This window comes from Dendrobates tinctorius, unplaced genomic scaffold, assembly GCF_039654945.1.
Source record: "Dendrobates tinctorius isolate UK_male_01 unplaced genomic scaffold, ASM3965494v1 ptg000257l, whole genome shotgun sequence".
In the NCBI taxonomy this organism is placed as follows: domain Eukaryota; kingdom Metazoa; phylum Chordata; class Amphibia; order Anura; family Dendrobatidae; genus Dendrobates; species Dendrobates tinctorius.
In genome coordinates this window covers 8,101,259-8,128,910 of record NW_027361924.1, presented here as the reverse complement: position 1 = coordinate 8,128,910, position 27,652 = coordinate 8,101,259, and the positions used below count along the sequence as shown (strand labels likewise).

General features: G+C 39.4%; 2 protein-coding genes and 1 pseudogene across 2 annotated transcripts; 2 read left to right on the top strand and 1 right to left on the bottom strand.

Annotated features, from left to right (window-relative positions):
- Positions 1-226: 226 nt before the first annotated feature.
- LOC141069272 (small ribosomal subunit protein uS15-like) lies at positions 227-1,658 on the bottom strand (annotated as a pseudogene).
- On the top strand, positions 1,657-10,755 carry LOC141069271 (olfactory receptor 2A14-like). Its single transcript, XM_073558724.1, has 2 exons — positions 1,657-1,780; positions 9,821-10,755. The coding sequence occupies exons 1-2, from the start codon at positions 1,657-1,659 to the stop codon at positions 10,753-10,755; spliced, it is 1,059 nt and encodes a 352-aa protein (XP_073414825.1).
- Positions 10,756-16,970: 6,215 nt separating this feature from the next.
- On the top strand, positions 16,971-25,500 carry LOC141069270 (olfactory receptor 2A14-like). Its single transcript, XM_073558723.1, has 2 exons — positions 16,971-17,009; positions 24,565-25,500. Exons 1-2 carry the CDS (start codon positions 16,971-16,973, stop codon positions 25,498-25,500), a joined length of 975 nt encoding a protein of 324 aa, XP_073414824.1.
- Positions 25,501-27,652: the final 2,152 nt, after the last annotated feature.

Sequence of the window (27,652 nt, the reverse complement as noted above, 5' to 3'; positions counted from 1 at the left end):
CACCAACTGCTGGCCATTTAATGCATAGATTCTAGTATAATTTGCAATGTATTGTGGGATTGTTCCTGTTACATCATAGTCTTGTTTATGACACTGTGAGGGGAACAGCAGCCATTATTCCTCCATATGTCTTATGAGAAACTGCACCATTCGTGTTCTTCATGCTTCTTAAACAGCCTGCGCTAAGCATAGTTGTTTCACTATACTGTCCTCATACACGTTAGCAGGGTGTGCAAGTCAAACTTTATTGTGTCAGAACAAAGGGCTCTATGCAACCAGGGCAGATGCTGTGGCCGACTCGTATTTCCAGGTGGGCGGTAGGATGCGCCAGGTCTTGTAGTATCGAGCCAATCGGTGGATCTGGCTCTCGATGAGAATCAGATGGAATTTGGCATCTTTATCCTTCCTATTCCTCTCCATGTGTTTGCGCACGGCGACGGCCTTCTTGATCAGGTGGTACAGGCCCTCCGGGAGGTCGGGGGCGAGGCCTTTGGACTTCAGGATTCTCAGAATTTTGTTGCCAGTAACAAAACGAACCTGAGTGACTCCATGAGAATCTCTGAGAATGACTCCAATCTGGGATGGGGTGAGCCCCTTCTTGGCGAGCTTGTAGATCTGCTGCTTCACATCGTCAGACGTCAGCTTCAGCCATGTGGGGACGCTGCATCTGTAGGGGAGAGTGGACTAGGACAAGCCCTTTCCTGTCACATCTGCAATCAATAAAAGAAGGTTCCAATTTTACAGCCTCTTTTTCTTAAAGAAGACAGGGGGTTTAGCTACATGTCTCATTGCACACCCTGCTAACGTGTATAAGAACAGTATATGTACTATCTGCAGGCTCTATTTATTAATTCACAATTGACTCTGAGCTGGTGGGAGGAGAATGATTGCTGTCATTTCTCCCTTACACAGCGCAGAGACATGAGGGATTCCTGATTTTTATTCTTTTCTTAGATTAGACACATAAGCAGCAGCATGGAAATATTATATAGCAGCAGCACATCAGCATTACAGAGAGGTTTGAGTGACCCCGAGCATATTCCACCCAAGACAGTCATTGACTCACTGTAAAACTAGCCATAAGCTCCCACACAGTTTGTTAAGCAGAAAAATAACAGTTATAGCTCTTAGAGTATGACGATGCAGTGTCAGTGTTTTTGCATGCAAAAATATCAAATTATAAAATTACTAAATAACTCAGGCGTCGCTAAAATTGCATTGACCCGAAAAATAAAGTTGCCTTACTATGTTTACTGCACGGTGAACAGTGTAAAATGGCGTAAAAAATTAAAGACAATTTCCAAATCACTTTTTTTTGTTTATTCTTTTTCTCAAAATTTAGAATAAAAATCAAACAAAAATGTTATGTACAGGGGGACACTGCAAAGAGATGTGTACCATGTAATATAATTTTCTTCACAGTTGGTCCCAATGGGATGGATGCTTCAGGATTCATCCTAACAGTGCACATGGGCGCATGCCTCCCGAGCGTATGCACTAAACAGTGTGGATGTAGCCACTTCCGAAGAAGTTTCAGGATCATGAGAGTGTTGGACCCTACCAATCTTATATTGAAATGAGTCATCAATTGTTAGGTCCTGGACAACCCTTTTAATAATCAAGGTGGCACATGTCTCCAGAAGCACAGTGGGCACCATGTTATTGGACACTAAAATGGCATATTTGCAATTTTCACTGTGCAACATCAATTGTGCACAAATTTCTGGAGAAGACCAGTGGGTCAAAGCAGTCACTACACCACTACATGATTTAATTGAGTGTAATTTACAAAATGGTGTCACTTTTTAGGGATTTGAACTTTTTTGGCAGCTCAGGGGCTCTGAAAATAGCATCCACAAACTACTCTAGGAAACTCTGCTTCCTAAAAGCCTAATGGTGGTCTCTCTCTTTTAATTCCTGATGAACGTTCAATGAAAAGTGTATGACCACATATAGGTTATTGCTGCATTTGGAATATAATGCTTTATAAATGTTTGGGTCCATTTTCCCACATTATTCTTTATGAAAATAAAAACAACATTTTTATGTAAAAAAACATAATTTTTCATTTTCACATTCCTATGTTATAAAATTCTGTGAAGCACCTGTGTGTTCAAAATGCTCATCACACCCCTAGAGAAATTCCTTGATTGATGCAGTCTCCAAAATGGGGTCGTTTGTGTGTGGGGGGTGCCCACAAACCATATGATCAAAGTCTACTTCCCAAAATGGCACTCTGTTGTGAGTTCATTTTTCCCTTCCCCATTGAGGTCTGATGAACTCCCTCCTCTGGTGAAGGAAGGTAGTGAGGCTGATTACCAAACACATGGGCAGCTAGATGATGACTGGGTGGCTGGAATTGAGGACTGGATATAAGGCTGCCGACGCCCTTCTTCCTGGCTGGTGATTTTCCTGCTGGATTCTTGGAGACCAGTCTGATTCCTGCATCTCAAAGCTAAGTTTTTCTGCTCTGCTTTGTACTCTTCTGTTTTGTTTTTGTTTTGCCTTGTTTTTTGGGAGTTCTGCCATCCCCGGCCGGGGGTGAGCTGAATTCCATTTTTGTCTCTGATCTGTTGATCTTTTGCTCTGTCTTCAGAATATACCTGAGTGCTGATATAGTCTTTTGAAGCCTAGCGACTTCAGGGCCTGTTTTTCCTATCAGTCGGTTGGCCCATTTTGATAGGGTTTTTTGCGGATGGCAGACAGCAGCTTTCCTATCCTGTCCTATGTAGTTAGCTTGGGCCCCATCATTTGCTCAACCTATCTTTCTATCTGTGTTAGTGTTTTCATCTTGCTTCACAGTCATTATATGTTGGGGGCTGCCTATTGCTTTGGGGTCTGCTCTGGGGCAGTTTAGTTTTCCCCTTTCTGTCTTTAGGCTATATAGTTCTCTGGCTGTGATCGAGGGGTCTAGGGCACCGTAGGAACCCCCCACGGCTACTGCTAGTTGTTGTGGATAGGTTCAGGGGTCTGCAATCCGATAGCTGCCAACCTCTCTGGTTTTTCTGGACTTAGCTGGTATTTTGTTTTTTCCTCCTTCGGTGACTCATCATAACAGCACTCCTTTCTTTGGAGCTCTCTTCTGCTCCCACACAGGTGTTCTCCCTTAGGCTAGGTTCACATTACGTTAAGCAGCCCGTTCAACGCATAGCATTGATGGGCTGCATTAACGATATAGCATAATGCGATCGCGTTATGCTATACCTGCTAGCGCTAGCGTTAGCGATGACGGAGCCTCAGACGCTACAGCCCGCATCTGAGGCTCAGTCAGTGAATGACGGCACATCACAAACGCGTGCCACTTTACGGCATGCGTCGTGATGCGCCCGACAATGGGGCTCAATGGCAGTGTTAACGGACTGCGTTACACAGCGTTATATCGCGGTGTAATGCAGTCCGTCTAACGGACTGCCTAAACGCAGTCTGACCCCGGCCTAACATGTGGGGTATCGATGTACTCAAGAGAAATTGCAAAACAAATTGGGTGGTTCATTCTGAATGAAAAATTTGGGGCTAAAGAAAAAATTTTTTAGGAAAAAACATAATTTTTCATTTTCATGGTCCAAAGTTATAAAATTATCTGAAGCACCTGTGGGGTCAAGATGCTTACCACTGCTCAAGATAAATTCATTGAGGGGTGTAACTTCCAAAATGGGTTCACTTGTGGGGGTTTTCCACTGTTTAGGCACATCAGGCGCTCTGCAAATGCAACATGGAGTCTGCAATCTAATCCAGTCAATTTTGCTCTTTGCTCAAATGGTTCTTCTTGCCATTTGAGCTCTGCCATGCTCCTAAACAGTACTTTTTCACGATCAGTGTACTTATGAGAAATTGCACAAGAAATTGTATGGTCCATTTTCTCCTGTTACCCTTGTGAAAATGAAATAACTGGGCTAAAGCAACATTTTTGGGAGGAAAAAATGTATTATTTCATTTTCATGGATCAAGATGATAAAACTCTGTGAATCATCTGTGGATTCAAAGTGTTCACCACACTGCTAATAAATTCCTTGAGGGGTCTAGTTTCCAAAATGGGGTCAATTGTGGGGTTTTCCACTGTTTAGGCATATCAGGGGCTATGCAAACCTGACAGGGCATACACTTTCAATTCCAGCCAGTTTTATTCCATTGTTCCAAAAGTCAAGTGGTGCTTCTTTCCTTCCAAACTCTGCTGTTTGCCTATACTGTTGTTTTCTACCACATAAGATGTATCAGTGTACTTAGGAGAAATTGAACAACATGCTGTGCTGACCATTTTCTCCTGTTACACTTGTGGAAATAAAAAAAAATGGGGCTATGCAATATTTTTGTGGAAAAAAAAATTAAATTTTCATTTTTTTTCCTTCCACATTTCTTTATTTTCTGTGAAGCAACTAAAGGCTAAATAGACTTCTTGAGTGTGGTTTTAAGCACTTTGGGGGGTGAAGTTTTTAAAATGGGATATTTTCTGTCACATAGGTCACGTGAAGTCACTTTACATGTGATTTGGTATAAAAAAAAATTGGTTGTGTAAATTTTGTTAGAAAAATTAAAAACTGCTGATATACTTTAAACCCTTCTAACTTCCTAACAAAAAATATGTTTAAAAAAGGATGCTGATGTAAAGTAGACATATAGGAAATGCTATATATTAACTCTTTTGTGTGGTATAACTACAGATAACATACTAACATAGTTAGCAAGGCTGAAAAAAGCCATTTGTCCATCCAGTTCAGCCTATATTCCGTCAGAATAAATCGCCAGATCTACGTCCTTCTAAAGAACCTAATGACTGTAAGATACAATCTTGTTACGCTCCAGGAAGACATCCAGGCCTCTCTTGAACCCCTCGACTGAGTTCGCCATCATCACCTCCTCAGGCAAGAAATTCCAGATTCTCACTGCCCTAACAGTAAAGGATCCTCTTTTATGTTGGTGGAAAAACCTTTTCTACCCCAGAATGCCCCCTTGTGACTGTCACCTTCCTTTGTATAGACAGATCCTCGGAGAGATATTTATATTGTCCCCTTATATACTTATACATGGCTATTAGATCGCCCCTCAGTCATCTTTTTTCTAGACTAAATAATCCTACTTTTGATAATCTCTCTGGGTATTGCAGTTCCCCCATCTCCTTTATTAATTTTATTGCGCTCCTTTGTACTCGTCCTAGTTCCATTATATCCTTCCTGAGCACCGGTGCCCAAAACTGTCCACAGTACTCCATGTGCGGTCTAACCAGGGATTTGTACAGAGGCAGTATAATGCTCTCATCATGTGCATCCAGACCTCTTTTAGTGACCCCATGATCCTGTTTGCCTTGGCAGCCGCTGTCTGGCACTGGCTGCTCCAGGTAAGTTTATCATTAACTAGGATCCCCAAGTCCTTCTCCATGTCAGATTTACCCAGTAGTTTCCCATTCAGTGTGTAATGGAGATTATTATTATTATACATTTATATAGCGCCATTTATTCCATGGCACTTTACATATGAAAAGGGGAAATATAGACAAGTACAATAAATATGTGTAATGCAAGGGACACACAAGTACAGAAGGAGAGAGGACCCTGCCCGCGAGGGCTCACAGTCTACAGGGATGGGTGAGGATACAGTAGGAGAGGGTAGAGCAGGTCGTGCGGTGGTTCAGTAGACTGAGGATCATTGCTGGCTGTAGGCTTGTCAGAACAGGTGGGTCTTCAGGTTCTTATTGAAGGTTTCCGTTGTTGATGAGAGTCTGATGTGTTGCGGTAGAGAGTTCCTGAGTATGGGGGAAGCACGGGAGAAGTCTTGTATGTGGTTGTGGGAAGAAGAGATAAGGAAGGAGTAGAGAAGGAGATCTTGAGAGGATTGAAGGTTGCGTGTGGGTAGGTACTGGGAGACCATGTCACATATGTATGGAGGAGACAGATTGTGGATGGCTTTGTATGTCATGGTTAGGGTGTTGAACTGGAGCCTCTGGGCAATTGGAAGCCAGTGAAGGGCCTGGCATAGGGGGGAGGCTGAGGAATAGTGGAGAGACAGGTGGATTATTCAGGCAGCAGAGTGGAGGATGGACTGGAGTGGTGCCAGTGTGCTAGAGGGGAAGCCAGAGAATAGGAGGTTACAGTAGTTGAGGCAGGAGATAAGGGCGTGCACTAGTGTTTTTGTGGTTTCGTGGTTGAGGAATGCACGGATCCGAGAAATATTTTTGAGTTTTAGGTGGCAGGAGGAGGCAAGGGCTTGGATATGTGGTTTGAAAGAGAGGGCAGAGTCGAGGATCACCCCAAGGCACCAAGCGTGCGGGACTGGGGTAAGAGAGCTGCCATTGACATTGATGGATAGGTCTGGTGGAGGGGTAGAGTGAGATGGGGAAAGATGATAAATTCTGTTTTTTCCATGTTCAGTTTGAGAAAGCGATGATGGTGATATTGATTCCTTCTTCCCATGTGAATAAACTTACTTTTATCAATGTTAAACTGCATCTGCCACCTTTTGGCCCAAGTTTCCAACTTATCCAGATTCATCTGTAGCAGATTCATCTTGTATTGACTGTCTTATATAGTTTTGTATCATCTGCAAATATCGATATTTTACTGTGTAAACCTTCTACCATATCATTAATAAATATGTTGAAGATAATAGGTCCCAACACCGACCCCTGCGGTCCCCACTGGTCACAGCGACCCAGTTAAAGAATATACCATTTATAACCACCCTCTGCTTTCTATCACCAAGCCAGTTACTTACATTTTCCCCCAGACCCAGCATTCTCATTTTGTGTACCAACCTCTTGTGCGGCACGGTATCAAGCGCTTTGGAAAAATCAAGATATACCACATCCAATGACTCACCTTGGTCCAGTCTATAGCTTACCGCTTCATAAAAACTGATTAGATTGGTGTGACAGGAGCGATTCCTCATAAACCCATGCTGATATAGAGTTAAACAGTTATTCTCATTGAGATAATCCAGAATAACATCCCTCAGAAACCCCTCAAATATTTTACCAACAATAGAGGTTAGACTTACTGGCCTATAATTTCCAGGTGCTTGTCACAAAATTAGAATATCATAAATAAAAAGTTAATTTATTTCAGTTCTTCAATACAAAAGTGAAACTCCTATATTATATAGAGTCATTACACACAGAGTGATCTATTTTAAATGTTTATTTCTGTTAATGTTGATGATTATGGCTTACAGCCAATGAAAACCCAAAAGTCATTATCTCAGTAAATTAGAATAATTTATAACACCGGCTTGAAAAATGATTGTAAAATCTGAAATGTTGTCCTACTGAAATGTCTGTTCAGTAAATGCACTCAATACTTGGTCGGGGCTCCATCTGCATCAATTACTGCATCAATGCGGCGTGGCATGGAGGCGATCAGCCTGCGGCACTGCTGAGGGGTTATGGAAGCCCAGGTCACTTTGATAGCAGCATTCAGTTTGTCTGCATTGTTGGGTCTGGTGGACCTACACCAGCAGATGAAGTGGGAACTTCACACTAGAGCCCCATCAGCTTGGATTGTGGCCTCTCCACTCTTCCTCCAGACTCTGGGACCGCGATTTCCAAATGAAATGCAGAATTTACTTTCATCTGTAAGCAACAGCTTGGATCGCTGAGCAACAGTCCAGTTATTTTTCTCCTTGGCCCAGGTAAGACGCTTCTGGCGTTGTCTATTGGTCATGAGTGGCTTGACACAAGGAATGTGACACTTATAGCCCATGTCCCGGATATGTCTGTGTGTGGTGGCTCTTGAAGCAATGACTCCAGCAGCAGTCCACTCCTTGTGAATCTCCCCCACATTTTTGAATGGCCTTTTCTTAACAATCCATTCAAGGCTGCGGTTATCCCGGTTGCTTGTACACACCTTTTTCTGCCACACGTTCTCCTTCCACTCAAATTTCCATTATTAATATGCTTGGATACAGCACTCTGTGAACAGCCGGCTTCTTTACCAATGACCTTTTGTGGCTTCCCCTCCTTGTGGAGTGTGTCAGTGACTGCCTTCAGGACATCTGTCAGGTCAGCAGTCTTCCCCATCATGGTGGAGCTCCTGAAACAGACTAAGGGACCTTTATAAACACTTAGGAGCCTTTGCAGGTGTTTTTGTTAATTATTCTAATTTACTGAGATAATGACTTTTGGGTTTTCATTGGCTGTAAGCCATAATCATCAACATTACCAGAAATAAACATGTGAAATAGATCACTATATTTGTAATAACTTCATATATATCACTAATGTATCACTAACAAAATGTCCCGAAAAAAAGTCTCTGAATGACTTGGATATGTTAAAGCGTTATTACAATATAAAGTTATTCCGGTCACAATTGAAAAATTTGGCCTAGTCAGGAAGGTGAAAACAGACTTTGAGGTGAAGGGGTTAACATGTAATGACAAACTCATCTTTACTGCTATGCTTAAAATAAAGTTTTAAGTAAACTATGTTTTTCACACTTTTTCTAACTGGAACTAGGGTTAGCATTAGGGATTGGGTTATGATTAGCGCTGCAAAAAAGTTAAAAACACAAAATGCAATACAAGAGTAAAATGAATATAACAATGTATTTTCATTTTTTAAATGCTTTTCTTATGGTCCACAAGTTAAGTGGTACAAAATATCTCCTTGCCCTGGGCTCAGGTCACCCAGTGCTACAAAAATGCTTGAGCGTCAAGTTCATACAGCTATAACTGCATGCTTTAAGGTACAGGAAAGACGTTTATCTTTGTACCGTGTTAGCCAGTAGATAGAAGAATATTTAGAATTGAGAGTCCTCAGTGGTTGATACCTTTTAATGACTAACTGAAAAGATGGCAACACATTGCAAGCTTTCGAGACTACTCAGGTCTCTTCATCAGGCATTGACACTGACACTTCATCAGTCAATGCCTGATGAAGAGACCTGAGTAGTCTCGAAAGCTTGCAATGTGTTACCATCTTTTCAGTTAGCCGTTAAAAGGTATCAACCACTGAGGACTCTCAATTCTAAATATTCTGCTTTAAGGTAAGAACTCCCACGAAGACAAATGAGAGTTAAACAGAAAGGAAATGGAACACGCTAGGAGCTGTTTCTCTCTCACGCAATCAATATTAACAAATGTTAGCAAATGTGTCAAATTATTATTGGGAATCGGTTTACTAATGCACACCCTTAATCCTAATCTATTTACATGTTATCCACCATACTTCCCTCTTCCCTTCGACTGTGATAGACTTTGAATCAATGGTGTACAACTATCGCAAGTATGGGTCATTAAATTCTTTTGGGACACCGACCTCTTGATGAAATGAAATAATTTATCAGTCTGATGTAATTACTGCAATCACACCGGTGGGGACATTGCCTTCTGGGACACCATTACATATTTCTATATTTGCATTTTCCCCCTGCATCAAAATCATGTAGTATATAAGCACAGCATGATGAACTCATCTATTCTGTCATATGTAAAATGTCTACAAATCCGTTTCATCAAGGCACAAATATTCAATTGATTCCATAAATGTTTAGTAGTGGAATGACCTTGTTAGACCTTTATGTATCCAATTTTCATGCTACAAAAAGGTAATTTTTTGGGCAACCTCTTGAACCTCATTAAGGATACTAGCAAAACGTATTTTCTTGAGATTCTAAGTGTTTTTAAATTGTGGGTTCCATTCGGTATCCTAAATATAACATCAAGTCTTTTGGATTAAAGCTGTAGCCTTGTACATAGAAGACTTTGCTGTTTTTGGCAGTGTAGTTGTACAAGGAAAACATTATCAAATTTACTCCCCAAATTTTTTGAATTGGTTGAAAATGTAAATAGAAATTATTGTAGTTATTCTCTGATATCTTTTTTTTGTTTACAGATTTTTGGCAACATCTCATGGACAACAAGACGGACGTAACATTCCACATTCTACCGTTCTCTTCAAAATCCACCGAGAAGCTGATGATTTTTGAGATTTTTTTGGCCATTTACTTGATTCATATAATTTTGAATTCGGTAGTTTTTGCATTGATATGTCTGGACATCCATCTACACACCCCAATGTATCTATTCTTCTGTAACTTATCCGTCATAGACATTTGCTACACCACAGTCGTCATCCCAAAACTTCTCTACATATTAATATCAGGGAATGAGCTGATATCCTTCACCCAATGCTTCACCCAAGTTTACTTCTTAATCACAGCAGCCAGTGCCGAGGTGATACTTTTCTTTGTCATTGGATTTGATCGATACATTGCTATTTGTCATCCTTTGTCCTACCATCAAATCTTAAGCAAGAAAATCTGTACCTTGATTATGGTGATGATCTGGGTCTCTGCCTTCCTAAATTCTTTAATAATCCTATATTCACTCTTACAATTGCCTTTCTGTGAGGTCAGTAGAATTCATAATTTCTTCTGTGGCGCCATAGACATATTTAATGCATCTTGTGGTGGCTCCCGTGACTTTTATATCATACTCTATGTTGAGCTTGTGTTGATTGGATTTTTCCCACTTTTTTGCAACTTTTTGTCCTATGTAAGAATAATCCGTGTGATTTTACGCATTAAGTCAAAGGAAGGAAGAAGAAAAACCTTCTCCGCCTGCTTGTCCCACCTCATTGTCATGATAACTTACTACTCGGCAGGTACATTGGAGTACATGATGCCGTTCTCAGACCGCACCATGATCCTCAAGCAGATCTTATCAGTGTTTTACACCACGGTGGTGCCCATGGTCAACCCTCTCATATATAGTCTACGGAGCAGTGAAATCCTGAGAGCTCTTCACAGGTTATTGAGGATTAAATGAAATAAATGTGGCATTTTCCTTTGTACAAAATTGACAATGAATAATTTATATTGTGTCCATAGGTCAATTCTTTTCAATACAGAAATGGCTCTTATTATTGATCATGTTTCATTTTTATCTAATTTTTCTCTTCAAAGAACCATTTTATGTCATATATTACTCTTCCATCAAGTATCAATATATGACACAAATTTTGCCCAAAACATATCAAAGAGAACAGAGCTCTGAATTGTCCCTTTAGAATGGAACAGTGGTTATAATTGTGCACCAACCCTACATTCATCTCTATAGGTCAGATGGAGCTAGCCAAGTAAACTGCTCAACTATATCTGGTCTCCAAATGAGACTTCGAAATGCAGTCGGAAGTCTGCTCTCATCCCTCAGTCACCATGGCAGGGGCTTCTCCATGTTGAAAGAAACCAAAAAAGAGCTAGAAAAAAATGTGAAATGACAAAAAGTTAAAAACACGCTGCTGAAATTTTGAGACTGCACAATTAATGGCAACAACAAAAGTGATGCAAACATCAGTCCGGTCTGTCTGTGACACACACAAATTGTCACAGTCAGAAAGAATTTTTTCCAATTGTATAGGATGACTCTATGAACAAATTCAAGAAAGGCTAAAAATGTTTTTGAGAATTATTGCACTGATGTGCAAGTTCAGAGAGCAGAGGCTGATAAAATTAAAGCAATGGAGGTCTATGAAGTTGTGATCAGAGAATACATTTTATTTTTCTTTTGGCAAAATAGAGTGACTGAGTCTGAATGAACAAATACAAAAATGACAACAAAAATAGAAAATATGTGCACTGATGTGTTTGTGAGTTTTTTATTCAATCAAAAAAATAAGTTAATGCCAATAAGATGAAAACAAGCCGCCGGAGAGGAGTTCGGCAATTGACAACAAAACATTTATGCAAAAATCAGTTTTATGTGTGACACGTACATTTTGTCAAAATCATAAAACAGCTTTTTTTGTATTTTCATACTCTTTTTTTTAACACAAATCACCCTCCCAAGCAAAAAAAAAACCTTGATACTAGCTAACTGACAAAATGATAGTGTTAGGGAGGTATTAGAAGTATTAGGGAGGTCCACAGCCAAATACAACAACAGAACTGATGTCAGAATTAGTCTTGTGAGTGACAATCACAGAATAAAATTGTATTTTTATATCTTCATACTATTTTTTACAATACAAATCCCCCTCCCAAACAGAAAAGAAAATGATACTAGGTAATTGACAAAAGATAAAATTAGGCCGTAGCTAGGGATGAGCGAGTAGTGAAATACTCAGACTCTCTGTACTCGTTACGAGTAGCTCCTAATACTCGGGTACTCGTAACGAGTCCAATGTAAGTCTATGGGAAATGCGAGTAATGGGCAGAGAATGTTTGTGGGCAGAGACTATGTGTGCGTGAGAATGTGTGTGGGGGGTCTGTGTGTGTGTGTGTGTGTGCGGGGGTCTGTGGGGCTGTGTGTGTGTGTGCGAGGCCTGTGCGGGCATCATCAGATTGGACTACTTGTCCTATCTGGCTATGCCCGCTACAGTGACAGCATTAGTGGATGATGGGAAAGTAGTATTCCCATCATCCAGCTAATGTGGTGAATGTAAAAAAAAGACATACAGAACATACAACATATAGCATACAGTACATACACATAACATGCACCACATAACATAGAGTACATACTCACCACACACACCTAATTCCCCGAAGCCATCGATCACCTGTAACAAACATAAAATAATAAAGCAACCTATATTCACCTTTCCACCGTAATCCCATTAATAACAAGAGTTTAAGGAGAAACTATCATTCTCTTTTTCTTTCTTCTTAGGATTTACTAGGTCCATCTGTTCCAAACCAGCGCACTCATTATATGCTTTTTCTAGCAGTTTTTTGGGGTAGTTTTTCTCAATAAACCTATTTTTCAATTCCTTGACTTGTGATACGAAATCTGACTCTAAACTACAATTTTTCTTAATCCTTTTATACTGGTTCTTCGGGACATTGATTAACCATTTATAATAATGGCCACTATTAAAATCTAACAGACTATTTGCATCACACTTCTTAAAAAAAGTTTTAGTAAAAATCTTCCCTTCTGAATGGAAAATGGTCAGATCCAAATAATCTATACTCTCCATATTATATACCCATGAAAAGGTGAGACCCCCAATCATTCCTCTGAATGCTCTCCAGAAATTGTTCTATGTTATTACATTTATTATCAAAGACTATCATCAGATCATCTATATACCGTTTAAAAAATATAATATGCTCTGAAAAAATGGAATTTTCTATATAAATGAATTCAAAAATGGCCATAATTAGGTTAGCGAAAGTTGGCGCTACTTTCGAACCCATTGCGGTTCCAACTTGCTGGTGATATAGTTTTCCTTGAAAGTCAAAAAAATTATTGTGCAGTGTAAACTTCATGCTATCCATTAAAAAGGCTTTCTGATTCAATGGTAAACGGGCATCTTCTTTCAAATATCTCCCAAAACAATACAATCCTAGATCATGTCTAATATTTGAATAGAGGGATGCAACATCTATAGTCAGAAACATGTATGAGTCTTTCCACACTATATCCTTCATCAAATGAATCAGCTGGGCAGAATCCCTAAGAAAACTTTTCACAGACTTCACATGGAAATACATTATATTATCTACATACGCTGCCAATCCTGACGTGAGAGAACCTATGCCAGAAATGAGGGGCCTCCCTGGGGGGTGGTTTTGATCCTTATGAATCTTAGGAAGATGATAGAAAAAAGCCCTAGGGGGATTTTTCATAGTCAAAAAATTATATTCATTTTTATTTAAAATCCCCTCCTTTTTTCCAGTTGCAATTAATTTATTATATTCAGTTACCGCACTCTTATAAATATCCATTGTGACCACTTTATATGTATTCTCATCATTTAATATTCTATATGCCTCTTTCAAATATTCCTTCCTATCTTGGATTACAACTCCCTTATCAGCTGGTCTGATAACCACCTCTGTGTTCTCTTTCAGACTTTTAACAGCCTCCCTTTCTGCTTTAGTCAAATTTCTTTCATTTTTATAATCTGCAGGATTTATATTCTCAAAATCCTTCAGTACTAAATCAGAAAATGTTTTTAAATGGTGTCCCTGGTTCTGTATCGGGTAAAAATTAGATTTATTCCTCAATGTAGTGTGTAATATTCCATTTTCAGTCTGCTGTAATGAAACTTCCTCATCTAAAGACACTTTTTTACTATCCTGTATCAGGACGTGTCTTTTTACCGTTAATTTTCTGATAAAAGTTTGCAAATCAATAAAAAGATCCAGTTCCTGTGAATTCGTGACAGGACAAAAAGATAATCCTTTTTGCAACACAGAAATTTCTGCTGTATTTAATATGATAGATGATAAATTAAAAATATTATTTATTATTTTGTTTTCTGGTGCCAGTATCTTTATTCTGTTTTGTTGCGTTTGCCCCCCTCTGCAGCCTCTGTAACACTTTTTCTTTTTCTTGGCTGGTTTGAAAAAAAGTGCGTTATTACATTCTGCTGGTTTTTTCTTCTCACTAAAAAAGACGGTGCATCATCTTGAAAGGATTGTTTGTTCTTATGTTCACTAATGTTAAATTTTGGAAGAAAAGGGACCAAACTACTCTGATTTTTAGAGTTATCAATAATACACATTTTGTTCAACTCTTGTAAGTTTTCACATACAATGGACTCCATTCTGTGTGTGACACACACTTTGTCGGAGTCATAGAGTAAAATTGCTTTTTTTCTTTCAGCAATATAGGGTGACAATATAAACAAATACAATGAAGCCTGTGTTTTATAGAAAAAAAAACGAGTGTAGCTTCCGGCACAACCAACGAGATAAAAAATGGAAGTTTATGAATCAAGTTAAAAGTTCATTTAAAAGTTAAAAACCTCAACACTGACGAACTTCTGACATACTAGGACGCCCTTAGTCGTAGAAAAGCATATGAGGTGAAAAGGCAAGTGTATATAGAACCAAGGAACCGATCACCATTGAAGCAAATAGATTGCATTGGAAAAACGCAGGTGTGTTCATTCCTATATGTCAACGCAATGCAAGACAAGTACCACACCTATCGGTTCCTTGGTTGTATACAGTCATATGTTAAAGTTTGGGCACCCCTATTAATGTTAACCTTTTTTCTTTATAACAATTTTGGTTTTTGCAACAGCTATTTCAGTTTCATATATCTAATAACTGATTGACTGAGTTATATTTTTGGATTCAAATGAGGTTTATTGTACTAGCAGAAAATGTGCAATCTGCATTTAAACAAAATTTGACCGGTGCAAAAGTATGGGCACCTCAACATAAAAGTGACATTAATATTTCGTAGATCCTCCTTTTGCAAAAAAAACAGCCTCTAGTCGCTTCCTGTAGCTGTTAATGAGTTCCTGGATCCTGGATGAAGGTATTTGTGACCATTCCTGTTTACAAAACAATTCCAGTTCAGTTAAGTTTGATGGTCGCCGAGCATGGACAGCCCGCTTCAAATCATCCCACAGATGTTCAATGATATTCAGGTCTGGGGACTGGGATGGCCATTCCAGAACATTGCAATTGTTCCTCTGCATGAATACCTGAGTAGATTTGGAGCGGTGTTTTGGATCATTGTCTTGCTGAAATATCCATCCCCTGCGTAACTTCAACTTCGTCACTGATTCTTGCACATTATTGTCAAGAATCTGCTGATACTGAGTTGAATCCATGCGACCCTCCACTTTAACAAGATTCCCGGTGCTGGCATTGGCCACACAGCCCCAAAACATGATGGAACTTCCACCAAATTTTACTGTGGGTAGCAAGTGTTTTTCTTGGAATGCTGTGTTTTTTAGCCTCCATGCATAACGCCTTTTTGTATGACCAAACAACTCAATCTTTGTTTCATCAGTCCACAGGACCTTCTTCCAAAATGTAACTGGCTTGTCCAAATGTGCTTTTGCATACCTCAGGCGACTCTGTTTGTGGTGTGCTTGCAGAAACGGCTTCTTTCGCATCACTCTCCCATACAGCTTCTCCTTGTGCAAAGTGTGCTGTATTGTTGACCGATGCACAGTGACACCATCTGCAGCAAGATGATGCTGCAGGTCTTTGGAGGTGTTCTGTGGATTGTCCTTGACTGTTCTCACCATTCTTCTTCTCTGCCTTTCTGATATTTTTCTTGGCCTGCCACTTCTGGGCTTAACAAGAACTGTACCTGTGTTCTTCCATTTCCTTACTATGTTCCTCACAGTGGAAACTGACAGGTTAAATCTCTGAGACAACTTTTTGTATCCTTCCCCTGAAAAGCTATGTTGAATAATCTTTGTTTTCAGATCATTTGAGAGTTGTTTTGAGGAGCCCATGATGCCACTCTTCATAGGAGAATCAAATAGGAGAACTACTTACAAGTGGCCACTTTAAATACCTTTTCTCATGATTTGATACACCTGGCTATGAAGTTCAAAGCTCAATGAGGTTACAAAACCAATTTAGTGCTTCAGGAAGTCAGTAAAAAGTAGTTAGGAGTGTTCAAATCAAGAAAATGATAAGGATGCCCATACTTTTGCACCTGTCAAATTTTGTTTAAATGCAGATTGCACATTTTCTGTTAGTACAATAAACCTCATTTGAATCCATAAATATAACTGAGTCCATCAGTTATTAGATATATGAAACTGAAATAGCTGTTGCAAAAACCAAAATTGCTATAAAGAAAAAAGGTTAACATTAATAGGGGTGCCCAAACTTTAACATATGACTGTATGTACTTTCTTAGTCCCCTCATGTACTATCTTATGATTAAGAGTATCCCAGTATTCCAAGAACACATCAGGTGTTGAAGTGTTTAACTTTTATGGACGTTTAATTTGATTCAATAAACTTACGTTTTTATCCAGTCGGTTGTGCCGAAAACTACCCTCGTTTGCAGTAGGTACGGCATCAACTGGTTTCTAATTACAGCAATGGATTCATCTGTTACCAGCATGAAAAGCTACAACCTTCCCCCCTCAGCCATAACTCATTCCCTGTGTTTTGTAATTTGTTAACTTTTCCCAGCATGGAGCCAAATTGCTGGTTTGGGGGCAAAAAAAAATGTCAACGTTCAAAAATTGCTAATTTTTCTACACTTTTATCAAATTTCATCAGAATCACTGGGATATGTGAAGCATCCCAGAGTAATTACTGCTTAGACTGATGCATGTGAGACATGAAAAATTTGACCTGCTCAGGAAGGTAAAAAATTAGCTTTGGCAAGAAAGAGTTAAAAAAATACTAATTTTAAACATTATTTTTGGCATTATGTGTTAAAATTCACCAAAATATAAAAATGGGGTATTTTATGTGTTGTTTTTTTCAAATATTACTCCATGCTAAAATGTGAAATGAAAAATTTAGGGCTAAAGCAGCACTACATTAGAAAAAGTTGATTTTTTTTATTTTTCCCTTCCAATTTGAGTTTACTTCCTGTGAAACACCTGAAGGGTTAACAAACATCATATATATTATTTTAAATACTATATGGGTGCACTTTCAAAAAAGGCATTTGAGGACTAAATCTGACCCTAAAACATTAGGTTTGAAAAGATTGTTGAAAATGTGAAACACTATAAGCCAGATAATGCCATCCAAAAAATGGATATATAAAAGTTATGTCGTATCTACTATATAATCGTCTAATTCTGTCTGTCTGTCTCTCTGTTTGTAACAGAAATCCCATGTCACTGATTGGTCGCGCCCGGCCGGCTGCGACCAATCAGCGACAGGCGCAGTCCGGCTGCGAATTGGCACAGAATTCGAACGACGCACGCCACCGCTACCGTCGGGAGATCAGCGGCGCTAGCCCCTGATCTCCCGACGGTTGCCGCAGGTCATCTCCTGCCGCAAATTGCCATGGGTTTATTCTTAAATCTTCATAAATAAACTACAGACATATTCTAGAATACCCGATGCGTTAGAATCGGGCCACCATCTAGTGTCAAATAAACACTTAGAAAAAATAAATTGTTAACTATTTTGAGTAGTAATTTTGTGTTTCTAGAGAAGAGACATTAAAAGTTTTTACAAAATGTTGTGTTTGTGCTTTTAATGAATTAATAACCTATCTAACTAAATTAAATGTGTTGCTAACATAGAATGCAATGTGTAGCAAAAACATATAGGCATTTCAAAGTTAAAGAGACATGTGAGATTTGAAAAATAAGAGATCGTTCTAAAATCCCAAATGGGTGTGCGTTCTTAAGGGGTTAATCATTTTTGGGACTACAAGCAGCTGTTGGGATACATAATTCTGGTATAGGTAAACCTGACACACCTTCATCTATCATTTTTACATTGTTTTTCTATGTTTGATTTAGTGCCAATGTATGTTTTAATGCATTTTTTAATCAAATAATTTCTGTTTGACACAAAGTTGTACATAGGTGGATATGACTGTCAATATCAGGTTGCAACAACAGCAATCAACAGGTTGTCTGCTTCCAGGAAATATATAGGGTGTATGGGTGTACTTACTTTTGAAAATGGCTACCATATAAATCAGAATTGGGAAAAAACGTGGGCTTATTCTGCGCTGCTGAATCTGTGGACATGGGGCACTCAGACCATCCTCATAGAGTTGGTTTCTAACCATTTGTGCAGACACATGCACATTTGTGGCCTGCTGCAGGTCATTTTGCAGGGCTCTGGCAGTGCTCCTCCTGTTCCTCCTTGCACAAAGGCTGAGGTAGCGGTTCTGCTGCTGGGTTGTTGCCCTCCTATGCCCTCTCCACATCTCCTGTTGTACTGGCCTGTCTCCTGGTAGTGCCTCCAGCCTCTGGACACTACGCTGACAGACACAGCAAACCTTCTTGCCACAGCTCGCATTGATGTGCTATCCTGGATGAGCTGCACTACCTGAGCCACTTGTGTGGGTTGTAGAGTCCGTCTCATGCTATCACGAGTGTGAAAGCACAATCAACATTCAAAGGTGACCAAAACATCAGCCAGAGAGCATTGGTACTGAGATGTGGTCTGTGGTTCCCACTGCAGAACAACTCCTTTATTGAGGGTGTCTTGATAATTGCCAAAAATTACCATTTGTTGTCTATTCCATTTGCACAACCACATGTGAAATTGATTGTCAATCAGTGTTGCTTCATAAGTGGACAGTTTGATGCCACAGAAGTTTGATTTTCTTGGAGTTATATTCTGTTGTTTAAGTGTTCCCTTTACTCTTTGAGCAGTGTAACTCCTGGAGCAGCATGTCCACGCTGAACTTTCCTCTCACCTCTCATCTAAATTGCTCTTTGACAATCTACAATCTGGCTTCTGCCCCCATCATTCCACTGAGACAGCCCTGACCAAAATTACCAACGACCTACATACAGCCAAAGCTACCGGACAATACTCTATACTCCTGCTTCTAGACCTGTCCTCTGCTTTCGACACAGTTGACCACTGCCTCCTACTACAGATCCTCTCCTCCTTTGGCATCAAAGACCTCGCCCTATCCTGGATCTCCTCATAACTTTCCAACTGCACAATCAGCGTCTCCCACTCCCACACTACCTCCTCATCCCACCCTCTCTCTGTTGGAGTCCCCCAAGGCTCTGTTCTAGGACCCCTACTCTTCTCAATCTACACACTTGGTCTGGGGCAACTCATAAAGTCCCACGGATTCCAGTACCACCTTTATGCCGATGATACTCAGATCTACCTCTCTGGCAAAGACATCACCTCTCTGCTCTCCAGAATCCCAGAGTGTCTATCAGCCATATCCTCCTTCTTCTCCTCTCGCTTCCTCAAACTCAATGTGGACAAATCTGAACTGATCATCTTTCCCCCATCTCACAGATCTTCCTTACCTGACCTTTCTATAACAATTGACAACACCACGCTTTCCCCCATAACGGAGGTCCGCTGCCTCGGAGTAACCCTTGACTCTGCCCTGTCCTTCAAACTGCACATCCAAGCTCTCTCCACCTCCTGTCGCCTCCAGCTCAAAAATATTTCCAGAATCCGTCCCTTCCTCAACCCTCAATCTACTAAAATGCTTGTGCATGCCCTCATCATCTCCCGCCTCGACTATTGCAACATCCTTTTCTGTGGCCTCCCTGCTAACACCCTTGCACCTCTCCAGTCCATTCTCAACTCTGCCGCCCGACTAATTAATCTCTCTCCTCGCTACTCCTCCGCTTCTCCCCTCTGCAAATCTCTTCACTGGCTGCCATTCCCTCAGTGTATCCAGTTCAAATTACTAATACTGACCTACAAGGCCATCTACAACCTGTCTCCTCCATACATCTCTGAACTAATCTCCAGATTCCTCCCCTCACGTAATCTCTGGTCCTCCCAAGACCTCCTTCTCTCCTCCACACTTATTCGCTCCTCACCCAACCGCCTCCAAGACTTCTCCCGAATAGCCCCCATCCTCTGGAATTCCCTGCCCCAACACGTCCGGCTATCAACCACAATCTGATATTTCAGACGGAACTTGAAAACCCACCTCTTCAGGAAAGCCTACTGCCTGCAGTGATCCCCGCTGCCTCCTCACCACTACTGGAGCTACCGCCTCACCATCACTGGAACTGCTATAACCCTCCAACATACTGTCTCCTTCCCCACCATCCTACAGCATGTAAGCCCAAAAGGGCAGGGTCCTCTCTCCCCTCTATATCAGTCTGTGATTGTTAGTTTGTTTGCTGTGATATCTGTAATCTGTATGTAACCCCTTCTCATGTACAGCACCATGGAACCAATGGTGCTATATAAATAAATAATAATAATAATATCCATCAAAAATTGAAAGCAGCACGCCTTAGAAAATTCAGTATGATGATGTTTCTTCAGCCCATCAGGCTGTGTGCCCATACAGTGCGACGTTTCAGTCCAAGGAGGGTGCAGACCTTTCTCAAGGTTTGAGAAAGGTCCTTTCTCAAGGTTTGAGAAAGGTCCGCACCCTCCCTGGACTGAAACGTCGCACTGTATGGGCACATAGCTTGATGGGCTGAAGAAACATCATCATACTGAATTTTCTAAGGCGTGCTGCTTTCAATTTTTGATGGATAGTTTGAAGGTTTGGTACATGCCTGGAAGCGCGCACCCACTTTTTTCTTATTTTGTTTGTGCTGCTTTTTCATCTTTTCATTATATATATATATATATACACACACAGCTGTAGCAAAAATTAAAAGACCACTGCACAGTTTTATAAAAATCAGCTTTTCTACATTTCTTACAGCCTTTTCATTCCAGTGTCAGTTGAATTCCAACCAGAGTACACCTCATTCTACTTAATGTGCTTCTGATTAGGTGATCACCTGAACCAAATCTTATTTAATGAGGGAAAGTATAAAAAACCTTGCTGTGGTGTTCACAGTCCTCTTACAATAGGACAAGCTGGAAGGCAAAACCTGCTAGTAATATCCCAAAAGTAATAGGAATGAAAAAATAACTTTTAACCATGCCAAAGGATTTGAAAAGAAAAGTCTTGAGTGAGGAAACGAAGGGCTCAATTCTGGCTTTACTAGCAGAGCGATACAGTGAGCATTACGTTGCCTCCATCCTTAAAATTTCTAAGACAGTAGTCCATTACAACAAGGTCAAGCAGCAGACATTGGGGACAACAAAGCTACAGACCAGCAGAGGGCGAAAACGACTCTCCACTGACCGGGATGACCATCATCTTATTCGAATGTCAATCAGCAACTGCAGGATGACATCAAGTGACCTACAAAAGGAATGGCAAATGGCAGCTGGGGTGAAGTGCATGGCAAGAACAGTTCCTAACAGACTACTAGAGGCAGGGCTCAAGTCATGAAAAGCTAGAAAAAAACCTTTCATCAATGAGAAGCAAAGGAGATCCAGGCTGAAGTTTGTCTAAGACCATAAGGATTGGACCATAGAGGACTGGAGTAAGGTAATCGTCTCTGATGAGTCTAATTTTCAACTTTGCACAACACTTGGTTGTCTAATTATTAGACAGAGACCTGGAGAGGCGTACAAGCCACAGTGTCTTGCACCCTCTGTGAAATTTGGTGGAGGATCGGTGATGATCTGAGGATGCTTCAGCAAGGCTGGGATTGGGCAGGCTATTCTTTGCAAAGGACGTATAAATCAAGCCGCATACAAGGTTATCCTGGAAAAAGAGTTGATTCCTTCTGCTCAGGCAATGTTCCCCAACTCTGAGGACTGTTTTTTCCAGCAGGATAATGCGCCATGCCACACAGCTAGGTCAATCAATGTGTGGATGAAGGACCACCACATCAAATCCCTGTCATGGCCAGCCCATTCTCCAGACCTGAACCTAATTGAAAACCTCTGGAATGTAATCAAGAGGAAGATGGATAGTCACAAGCCATCAAACAAAGAAGAACTGCTGACCTGTGTACCAGGAGAGGCATAAGGTCACCCAAAAGCAGTGTGAAAGACTGGTGGAAAGCAGCCAAGACGCATGAAAGCTGTGATTAACAATCATGGATATTCCACAAAATATTGATTTCTGAACTCTTCCTGAGTTAAAACATTAGTATTGTTGTTTCTAAATAATTATGAATTTGTTTTCTTAGCATTATTTGAGGTCTGCAAGCACTGCGTTTTTTTGTTCTTTTGACCATTTCTCATTTTCTGAAAATAAATACAAAATTTATTGCTTGGAAATTCGGAGACATGTTGTCAGTAGTTTATAGAAAAAAAGAGCAATTTACATTTTACTCAAAAATAGAAAGAGAAAAATCAGACAAAATGAAAATTTTGCAGTGGTCTCTTTATTTTTTCCACAGCTGTATATATATATATATATATATATATATATATATATATATATATACACAATATATAAACAAGGTGGTTACATAAATTAATTGATGACTAGAGGGGGTTAATGCAGGTGTACAAGGTATCCAAGGCCTTGTAATTAAGGGGTTACAGAGGATCGTGGGTAAGTGGATTCTCAGCCAAGGTGCTTATCATGGTGCCCAAGGAACCAAGGAATAACAAACATGACAATGCATCCATATTCAATTCCAGCGCTTCAAAAGTCAAGTAATGCTTCTTTCCTTCCAATCTCTGCCATCTAGCTAAACTGTACTTTTCTACCACATAAGGGGTATCATTGTATGCAGGAGAAATTGCACAACAAATTCTATTGTCCACTTTCTCCTGTTACCCTTGTCAAAATGAGAAAAATGGGGCTAAAGCAATATTTCTGTGGGAAAAATTTAAATTTTCATTTTTTCATTTCACATTGGTTTAATTCTTGTGAAGCACCTAAAGGGTTATTAATCTTTTTGAAAGTGGTTTTAAGCACTTTGGGGATGCAGTTTTTTAAAATGGTGTCGCTTTGGGATATTTTTGGCCACATAGATTCCTTGAAATCATTTGAATTGTGATTTTGTATAAAAAAAAATTGGTTGTGTAAAGTTTGTTGGAAGAACTAAAAACTGCTGATATACTTTTAACCCTTCTAACTTCCTAACAAAAAAATATGTTTTAAAAATTGTGTTGATGTAAAGTAGACATGTGGGAAATGTTATATATTAACTATTTTGTGTGGTATAACTATGTGATTTAAAAGCAAAAAAAAAGTTCAAGGTTTGAAAATTGTGAAATTTTCAAATTTTCAATATTTTAATTAATAAATGCAAATCATATCGACCAAAATGAATAGGCAGTGACTGAGTTTTGTGAGATGATACCGAGATCTGCTTGGGAATCTGTCCCAAATGAAAAAAAAAAATAACATTTTAACCAAACTAAGTTTTTCACACTTTTTCTAACCCTAACTAGGTTTAGGGCTAGTGTTCCTGATAGTGCTAGCATTAGGGATTGGGTTAGGTTTAGGGCTACAAAATAGTTAAAAGCACAAACGCAATAGAAAAGTAAAATAAATGTAACAATGTATTTTTATTTTTAAAATGCTTTTCTTCTACAAAAATGCTTGAGCGTAAAGTTCATACATCTAAAATTCCATGATTTGAGGTAGGGATTCCCACCAAGAAAAATGAGGATTAATCAGAAAGGAAATGGAGCACTATTAGCAACTATTAGCAAATATGTCAAATTATTATTGGAATTGGTTTACTAATGGGCACCCTTAATCCTAATCTGTTTACATCCTATCCACTATACTTCCCTCTGCCCTTCGATTGTGATACAGACTTTGAATCAATGGCGTACTACTATCACAAGAATGGTTCATTAAATCTGGATTAAATTCTCTTGAGACTCTGACTTCTTGATGAAATAAAATAATTTGTTTATCAGTCTAATGTAATAACTGCAATCACACCGGTGGGGACATTGCCTTCTGGGACACAATTACATATTTCTATGTTTGCATTTTCCCTGTGCCTCAGAATCATGTACTATATAAGTTGAGCAGAATGAACTCATCTATTCTGTCAACTCTAAAATGTCTACAACTCTTTTTCATCAAGGCACAAAAATTCAATTGATTCCATAAATGTTTGGCATTGAGACATCCTTGTTAGACCTTCATGTATCTACTTTTCATGCCAAAAAAAAAAGTTATTTTTGTGCAACCTCTTGAATCCCAGTAAGGATAGCAACAAAAGGTATTTTCTTGATATTCTGAGTGTTTTTGAATTGTGGGCTCCACTCGGTGTCCTAAATATAATGTTGTGTCTCTTGGATTAAAGCTGTAGCCTTGTACATAGAAGACTTTGCTGTTTTTTGCCAGTATAGGTGTACGAGGAAAATATTATCAAATTTACTCCCCAAATCCTTTGAATTGGTTGAAAATGTGAATCAAAATTATTGTATTTATTCTCTGATTTTTTTTCCTTTACAGATATTTGTTCAACATCTCATGGACAACAAGACGTACGTAACATTCCACATTCTACCGTTCTCTTCAAATCCCAATGAGAAGCTGATGATTTTTGGAATTTTTTCGGCCATTTACTTCATTCATTTAATCTTGAATTCAGTGGTTATTGCGTTGATATGCCTGGACGTCCGTCTACACACCCCAATGTATCTATTCTTCTGTAACTTATCCGTCATAGACATTTGCTACACCACAGTGGTCATCCCGAAACTTCTCTACATATTAATATCAGGGAATGAGCTGATATCCTTCACCCAATGCTTCACCCAAGTTTACTTCTTAATGACATCAGCCAGTGCCGAGGTGATACTTTTCTTTGTCATTGGATTTGATCGATACGTTGCTATTTGTCATCCTTTGTCCTACCACCAAATCTTAAACAAGAAAATTTGTACCTTGATTATGGTGATGATCTGGGTCTCTGCCTTCCTAAATTCTTTAATAATCCTATGTTTACTCTTACAATTGCCTTTCTGTGAGGTCAGTAGAATTCATAATTTCTTCTGTGGCGCCATAGAAGTATTTCATGCATCCGGTGGTGGCTCCCGTGACTTTTATATCTTAGTCTACATTGAGCTTGTGTCGATTGGATTTTTTCCACTTTTTTGCAACTTTTTGTCATATGTAAGAATAATCCGTGTGATTTTACGCATTAAGTCAAAGGAAGGAAGAAGAAAAACCTTCTCCGCCTGCTTGTCCCACCTCATTGTCATGATAACTTACTACTCAGCAGGTACATTGGAGTACATAATGCCGTTCTCAGACCGCACCATGATCCTCAAGCAGATCTTATCAGTGTTTTACACCACGGTGGTGCCCATGGTCAACCCACTCATATATAGTCTACGGAGCAGTGAAATCCTGAGAGCTCTTCACAGGTTATTGAGGATTAAATGAAGTAAATCTGGCATTTTCCTTTGTGCAGAATTGACAATGAATAATTTACAGTGCATCCATAGATCAATTATTTTCAATACAGAAATGGCTCTTAATGATTATGTTTCATTATTTTCTATTTTTTCTCTTCAAAGAATCATTTTATGTCATATATTACTCTTCCACCAAGTATCAATATTTGACAGATATTTTGCCCAAAACATATCAAAGAGAACAGAGCTCTGAATTTTCCCTTTTAGAATGGAACAGTGGTTATAAATGTGCACTAACCCTACATTCATCTCTATAGGAGATAGCCAAGTAAACTGCTCAAATATATCTGATCTCCAAATGAGACAGAAGTTTGCTCTCTTCCCTCAGTTTGTGTGGCAGGGGTTTTACACATGTTGAAAGGAAACAAAGAAGAGCTAGAAAAAATATGAAATAACAAAAAGCTAGAAACACACTGCAGAAATTTTGAGACTGCGTACAGTCAATGGCAGCAACACAAGACGTGCAAACATCAGTCCGGTCTGTCTGTGACACACACGATTTTTCGCAGTCAGAAAATATTTTTTACAGTAATATAGGGTAATTATATGAACCAATTCAATAAAGGCTAAACAAGTTTTGAGAATTATTGCATTGATGTGCAAGTACAGAGAAGAGCAGAGGCTAATAAAATTAACCCCTTAGTGACAGAGCCAATTTTATACTTCATGACTAATCCAATTTTTACAATTCTGACCACTGTCACTTTATGAAGTTATAGCTCTGGAACGCTTCAACGGATCCAACTGATTCTGAGATAGCTTTATTATGACATACTGTACTTCATGATAGTGGTAACATTTCTTTGATGAGACTTGCGTTTATTTATGAAAAAAACTGAAATTTGGCAAAAGTTTTGAAAATTTTGCAATTTTCAGCCTTTTCATTTTTTGTACCCTTAAATCAGAGAGTCATATCGCACAAAATAGTTAATAAGTAACATTTCCCACATGTCTACATTACGTCAGCACAATTTTGGAAACATAATTTTTTTTGCAGGGACGTTCTAATGGTTAAAATTTGACCAGCGATTTCTCATTTTTACAACAAAATTTACCAAACCATTTTTTAGAGACCACCTCATATTTGAAGTGAGTTTGGGGGATCAATATGACAGAAAATACCCAAAAGTGACACCTTTCTAAAAACTGCACCCTCAAGGTGCTCAAAACCACATTCAATAAGTTTATTAACCCTTCAGGTGCTTCACAAGAACTAAAGCAATATGGTACTAAAAAATGAACATTTTACTTTTTTTCACAAAAAAAAGTTTACTTTAGAACCAAACTTTTTTATTTTCACAAGGGTAACAAGAGCAAATGGACGATAAAATTTGTTGTGCAATTTCTCCTGAGTACACCGATACCTCATATGATGGTGAAAGCCACTGTTTGGGAACATGGCAGAGCTCAGAAGAGAGGAAGCACCGTTTGACTTTTTGAACCCCAAGTTGGCTGGAATCAATGACGGGTGCCATGTTGCATTTGGAGATCCCCTGATGTACCTAAACAGTGGAAACCACCCATTTTTAACCCCAGCCCTAACACAGCCCTACCCCTGACCCTAATCCCAACCATAATCCCAACTCTAACCCTAACACAGCTCTAACCCCAACTCCAACACCACCTTAACTCCAACACCCCTACCGTAACCCCCAACACAACCGTATCACCAACACAACCCTAACCCCAACATCACAACCATAACCACCATGCCACAACCGTAACTCCAACACCACCACCATAACTGCAACTGTAACCCCAACACAACCGTTAACTTAGACCCAACCCTAACCCTAGCCCCAACCCTAACTCTAGCTTTAACCCAAACCATAACCCTATCCCCAACCCTAAGCCTAAAGGAAAAATGGAAATAAATACTTTTTATTTTATTATTTTTATTATTTTAAGGGGGTGATAAAGGGGGAGTTTGATTTACTATTTTTTATTTTGATCACTGTGAAAGGGTCTATCACAGTGATCAAAATCAACCAATAGGAAAAATATCCTATTGCTACCGTGTGCTGGCTGGCAGATCTCGGTGGACGCACTGATAATGCACCCGCCATTTTCTTCCCGTAAGAAGATGCCAAGGGCCGGGGGACAGAACCAGAGGGTCCAGG